At 35.1% G+C, this 6,806-nt stretch overlaps 1 protein-coding gene across 1 annotated transcript; it reads right to left on the minus strand.

Annotated features, from left to right (window-relative positions):
• Window positions 1–410: 410 nt before the first annotated feature.
• LOC106468419 (phospholipase A2 inhibitor-like) lies at window positions 411–5,718 on the minus strand. The gene is made up of 3 exons (XM_022397405.1): window positions 5,565–5,718; window positions 2,233–3,372; window positions 411–1,010 (listed from the first exon to the last, which is right to left on the minus strand). Exons 2-3 carry the CDS (start codon window positions 3,360–3,362, stop codon window positions 737–739), a joined length of 1,404 nt encoding a protein of 467 aa, XP_022253113.1. The 5' UTR covers window positions 3,363–3,372; window positions 5,565–5,718; the 3' UTR covers window positions 411–736.
• Window positions 5,719–6,806: the final 1,088 nt, after the last annotated feature.

Below are 6,806 nucleotides of genomic sequence, written 5' to 3' on the forward strand. Positions count from 1 at the left end.
CCAGGCCTTGTCCGTTATTTTGATAATAAAGTTAGAAAAAAAAAAGACCTTTACTCTCCAGATAATAATAGAAAAATATTTTTATTTCAGCTAAGATTTTGCCATTACGGCTTCATCATGACTAGTGGTACAAGAACTCTTTTACTACTAGCCCCAGTGACGAAACGTTGACTGAAATATAAAGTTTTTTATTACTATCTGGAAAGTAAAGGTCGTTTTTTCTTTCTAATTTTATTGCCAAAATGTATAAATCCCTCTAGTGTACAAATTCTGAAAAACAACATGTCTTATCTTTTATTGTTTCATACTGTTAACATTCATTCCTCGCTTATTGCTAGAATAATACAGTATTAAACGCATTTATTAAATTATTAGTTTTTTAGCAACATTCTTAATTTTTCGAAGCCTAACGAAAGAGCTCTTAATCAAATCTGTTGATTACAACAAATAAACAGAGCACATATACAATCAGGTCTATGTTTGAGCGTGTGATTTATCTGTCATTGATAATTATCTTGGTCAGAGCGACTAAACCAACCAATATAGCTGTACCACCTACATCGAATACATGGCTTCGTTAGATGTGATTAATACAGAAATACTGAGCTCATTCGAAGACACTACCGGATAAGAAAATTGGAATCATATAATTTACCATTATTATCGCTGTTTGTAAGGTAAATCCATGTTTTTGCAATGAAGACTTCCCATTGTTATTGTTGAAGGATTTGATATTCTATGGATCTGCACTATAATCCCATTCAAGATCTACACTATGCTTTTTGGATTTGATGCGAGTGTATCCTTGCTGCATGTGAGCTCTGGGTTTTAGACAGAAGCTTCTCTTATACAAAAGGTACGAACAGAATGCTAGTGTGATGACAAACAAAGCAAATGTCATCAGGGCATAGATTATGATCAGATCAACTCTGAGCTCCAAACCACACACAAAGTCTTTCTCTTGCAAGGAGGATACTGGTCGTCCTTGGAACTTCTGAGGGAACTGACACCTGAAAACAAAACAGTTTAATTCAATATTTATTATACATGACATAAACTGTACTCAAACTGCAGATCACAGATAGTCCATTGTGTAGCTTTGTGCTTAACTTCAAAACAAACAAACAGTATAACTTAAAGTTAGAACCGAAGTTTTAACAGCATTATGTATGAAAAATACTTGAAATTCTACAAAATTAAATAAACTAAACACGTTTTCGACAACTTCAAAGCCTTTGGCGAGTCAGCAGTAAGTTTACTGATGTACATCTCAAAAGCAGAATTCGATTCTTTGCGGTGGACAGAGTGCAGATAGCCCTTTTTGTAGCTCTACGCTAAACAAATAGACAGGGAAATAGCAATTCAAATTTGTACACTGTAAAATAAATAATGAAAGTTATTAAATTTGTGATATACTCCAGTGCACGGATTTCCAAAAGAGCAGTCAGTTAGGGCACGCTAAGAGGAGGTTCGAAAAATACCACACTACAATGTATAGGTTTGTCTCTCTCGCTCTGAACTCTTACTGAGTTCGTCAAAAACTGAAGCGGTAAAGAAATTTTATTGGTCTCTTTCACAAGCTCGGTGTAAAACCCCCCTCCTCTATAAGCTAAAAGAAAACGGAAGTGTTAAAATAAAAACAACCCCTGAAAGTTAAAGTAAAATAAGGTTAATTTATAAACAAAGAAACGCAACTTTAAGAAATCGCTAAACTTAAGTCTCTCTTGAAGAACTCTAGAGTATCTATATGAAACATCTAACATATCTTTGAAAACCCTGCTTAATAGGGTGGAACATGGCTTTAAATACTAAAAACAATAATATAAACAAAACCAAGTTGTCCACTCCATGTTCCTCGCACATGTGACCTTGCACCATATTTGTTCCACCGTAGAGGCGTGTAAATCCCGGCCATTATACGATTCACCGACAGAAAAGACAGTGTTCCATATCAAGACATCACGTAACAACTTTCTTTCCTGTAAGAGAACACGCCTATTGGCTGACTAGCGGATCCAAGTCTTGAGTGCACAAGAGCAAGGAAACTTGAGTTGTTTAATTGAGCGACTCTCTGCTTTCAAAATTAACTGAAAAAGAAACAAAAATTTCGAAAACTATACATATTAACTGAAGAAATAACTAATACATGGTATCGTCCTGTACCACATATTGCTTGAAAAACTCAATACAATGTATGGTTCTAATTAATAAAAAATATTAATATATTATTACCTAATAGTATCTTTGACTTTTCGTGGGAGACGTATTCTGACCAACCACTGCAGTCGACAATCACATCGCCAGGGGTTACCTGAAACATCAATATCCTCAAGTATGACCCAGTTCAGCATTGAATAACGCATTGTTTCCAAGCGATTGTGGTGCATGTAAATTTTCTGCACATGAACAATCTTTCCAGTATCATTTCTTCTGAAAGCGTCTGGGTGAACACTGGTCAGCAAAGAATTGAAACTGCAATGCAGCTCTTTCAAATTTTGCAATCCATGAAACGCGTTGCGGCCAATGGTTTCCAACTTGCCCATGTTGTTCATCTTCAGAACAGAAAGACTTTCGAGCGTTTTGAAAGCATTAGGTTTAATTTCCTTAATTGGGTTTTCGCTGAGATCTAGATGCTCTAGCTTTGTAGCTGTCTCCATCGACGTTGTAGGAACATCTTCCAGTAAATTTTCTTTTAGCTTGAGGATAGTTAGTTTGCCGTTGAATTTAAACAAGTCATCTGGCAGCACCCTTAGGCCTGTCCGCTCCAAATGCACTTCTCTAAGATTTGACAAGTACCGAAATATCTCACTCTGTAGATTGAACAAAGGGTTAGAATTCAGATTTAGGCTTTTTAAGTTTTTCAATGATTCCAGGGTTGAGTAAAAAAAATCTTGAATTCTGTTGTTGCTTAGATCTAGAATTTCTAACTGACTTTGCTTCTCAAAAACCTGGTCTGATAAACTCCAGATTTTATTATCGGAAAGATCCAAATACTTCAGATTTTCCAGATTTTTAAATGCCCCATCAGAAATAAAGTCTATTTGGTTAGAAGAAAGGTCCAGATGTAGCACACTATTTCCACTGCTAAAAGTGCCAGGATTAATCGTCTTCAGGCTATTCCTATTGATTATTACGATATTCAGATTTGTAGGGAATATTATTCCTCCAGGAAGATTCTCGACATTCCGGCGGCTACAGTCAAGAACTCCGTTGGAAAGATCTTGAGGAAGGCACGAACATTGCTTACACAATTTATCATAACTTTCAGGGGCGTTATCACCGGGAAAGAAAGGAAACCTAAAACTTTGGCAGCACACGATGAAAACCCCAAAAACTACAACTGCAAAGGTTCTCCGCAACATTGTGCACTACCTGCGAAAATAAAATGAAAGAAATCACCGATATAACCGTTAGGGAAATATAGAACTTAAGAACAAAATAAATTAATGTTTCTAACTAGGTTAATTATTGAAAAAAAGAAGAAGAATGAGTAGAATGCGTGTTTTGATTAAAAGTACGTAGAAATGCGTGCAATATCCTCAATTTTTAGATACAACTACGTTTCTTTTAGTATAATTTACGATCTCCTTGTAACGCGTAAATTCGAAATTATAATTAATGTCAGTAAAGGCAAAAATAACGACAGTTTCAATTAAATAATTATAATAACAGTCCTATAATGATCGTTGGTTTGGTTTGAATTCCGTGCAAAGCTACTCGAGGGCTATCTGCATTAGCCGTTCCTAATTTAGCAGTGATAAGCTAGAGGACAGACAGATAGTCAACACCACCCATTGCCAACTCTTGGACTACTATTTTACCGCCCCCCAGTGGCACAGCGGTATGTCTGCGGACTTACAACGCTAGAATCCGGGTTTCGATACCCGTGGTGGGCAGAGCACAGATAGCCCATTGAGTAGCTTTGTGCTTAATTACAAACAAACAAACTATTTTACCAACGAATAGTGGGATTAACCAAACGTTATAACGCCCCCACGGCTGAAAGGGTGAAAATGTTCTGTGTGATGGGGATTCGAACCCACAGACTGTGAGTCGAGCGCCCTAACTACCAGGCCCTGTAATGATCGTTCTGTAATCCAAGTCAATAATGTAAATATGACACCATATCTGAAAGTCTGAAACTCTTTATTTCAAAATTAGCGGAGATATACAGACATACTTTTGATTACAGCGTAGGCCTCAGGCAGATTTCAACTGTAAACTTTTATGGTTGTTATCATTAGTGGATACATTCAGGAATTTAAGGAATATTTGATAAACATTTGAAAGTAAGGAATATTAAATAAAAGTTCAGAAATTATATTTTATTAGTATTACTATTCAGAAGCAACGGAAACTTTCTATTTAATTGAAGCAAACACCGTTTACCAAAATTTTGCCCCCCCCCCCCACCAGTGGCGCAGCAGCGTGTCTGCGAACTTATACTGTTAGAAACCGGGTTTCGATACCCGTGATGGGCAGATAGACCTTTGAGTAGCTTTGTGCTTATTAACAAACAACAACCAAAATTTTCATATTTGCTCCCATTTATGTTCAGGAATTTAACTGATATTTCATAAAAATTAAGAAATAAGAAATAAACTGGAAAACATTAAGAAAAATGAAGAATACTCGGTAAGTGTTCAGTAATTATCTTTTAGTAAGCTTATAACAAATGATTCGAAAAATGTAAAGCATTTTCTCCCCGGAATGTCCAGAGGACTCTTAGGATTCTTAATAAAAATACAGTCGTAAATAGTTATTAAACTTAGAGAAACTTATATATATAACAGAATAGTCTGTACATAAGATTAATGGAAACAAAGACCTTCGATGACGAAAATCACCAATTTAACACACTTCATAGTTCTCAGTGTTATTCATGATATATACTATATTAAATAAGTTGCCCCCCGGTGACTCAACGGTAACTCTGAACGCTAAAAATCGGATTTCTGTAGTTACGATGGGCAAAGCACAGATAACCCATTGTGTAGCTTTGCGCTTAACAACAACCAATCATTAAATATATTAATAAAACAAGCAATAGAACAGGTATCAATTAATTCTTTATTACTCTCAATTTGAGTAGAACAATACATTATATATATATATATATTTACTAATGTTTTACTTATAACCTTTATGCTTTGATGCTTATGCTTATATCAATACTCTTTTCGAAGTTCTAGACTACAGACATATCAAAACATAAATTTATTCCAACATTTTTTGTTTACGTATTTCATATCCATGTTCGAAAACTTCTTTAACTAGACAAAGCAGTACGATATATTCAAGAACCTTCAAATCATTTCCTCATTGAATGCGTAGACAAATAATATAAAGATAAACCACGAACTTAAAAATTAAAAAATATATATCTTAATCCACTCTTCCTTACGTTCATGAAACAATCACGCAACTTCTGACAAACAAGCGTAGGGTTATACTGGTATGAATATGATTCTTAGACTGCATTGAGTTAATGCACTAGCAACTACTTAAATTACCTATGTTGATCTTGCTGTACCTCTCTGCTTTAATAATGAACCTATACTTACATGTAGTCGAGATCTCGAAGAAAACGAGTGTAAAGCTCTCTTCCAGTACAACCCAAATAACAAAATGGTGGAATAAAATACCTGCTATCTTTTACTCCACCAATAAAACTGATAGACACACTATGACCACTACAAGCTATAAATGAACTAGAAAACAACACAAGAATCACTGGTCTTTAACAGAAGGGCAAAGCTCAATAGAGGCATAGTAACGAGATAAGCAAACAGCTGATAAACAGCCTCACCGTAGCTGAGCTATAATTATATATATATAATGTTTGTTTGTTTGTAATTAAGCACAAAGCTACACAATGGGCTATCTGTGCTCTGCCCACCACGGGTATCGAAACCCGGTTTCTAGCGTTGTAAGTCCGCAGGCATACCGCTGTGCCACTGGGGGGCTATATATAATTATTACAGAGATTTAGACCACATTTTTGTTTTTCATCGTACCCGAAATTTAGCTTTTTAATTCTGTTAACTTACTGCTGATCCACTGGGAGACATATAATTTAAGCATGAAAAAGATTTATTTAACTTTCTAGTTGTTTCAATTATATATGATTCAAGCCAAACGAAGCCATTAACTCCATATACTCATTAAAATAATTTGTTATGTTCAGAAAATCAATGCTTTTATCACCAACATATATTACATTTTTTATTTTTTTTATTTGTTAAAGCTGTTTTTAGTTCATTTAAAAAATCATATATATTGTAAAGCTATGGGATGTATAAATAGCTGTTATAAGAATATCACTTTATTAGATATATATTCAAAGTTTCTGCTGGTAACGTTTCAGTTGTTTAACTTTTATAGGAGTCTTAATATATAGCATTACCTCCCCCCCCCAAAAAAAAACACCTTTCATTTGCCCTTCTTTTTTCAGCACAAATTTGAAAGTTGATCTTTTTGTGTTTTGTATAATAACTGTTTCAATGTCGATGTTATATGTTCGTTTCAGTAGTCCCCCGCTGGGACAGTGGTAAGTCCTCAGTTTTACAATGCTAAAATCAGCGGTTCGATTCCCCTCGGTGGACACAACAGATACCCCTATGTGGCTTTGCTATAAAACACACACACACACGCTTGTTTGAGTAAATTTTACAATTTCTTTGAATATGGAATTTATATTAGTACGCCTTATATTGTAATTTTCATTTTTATTTGGTACCAACCAGTTATCTCTTATTACTTTGACCCGGCATGGCCTGGTGGTTAGGGTACTCGACTCGCAATCT

The sequence above is a fragment of the Limulus polyphemus genome, unplaced genomic scaffold (genome assembly GCF_000517525.1).
Source record: "Limulus polyphemus unplaced genomic scaffold, Limulus_polyphemus-2.1.2 Scaffold88, whole genome shotgun sequence".
Lineage (NCBI taxonomy): Eukaryota > Metazoa > Arthropoda > Merostomata > Xiphosura > Limulidae > Limulus > Limulus polyphemus.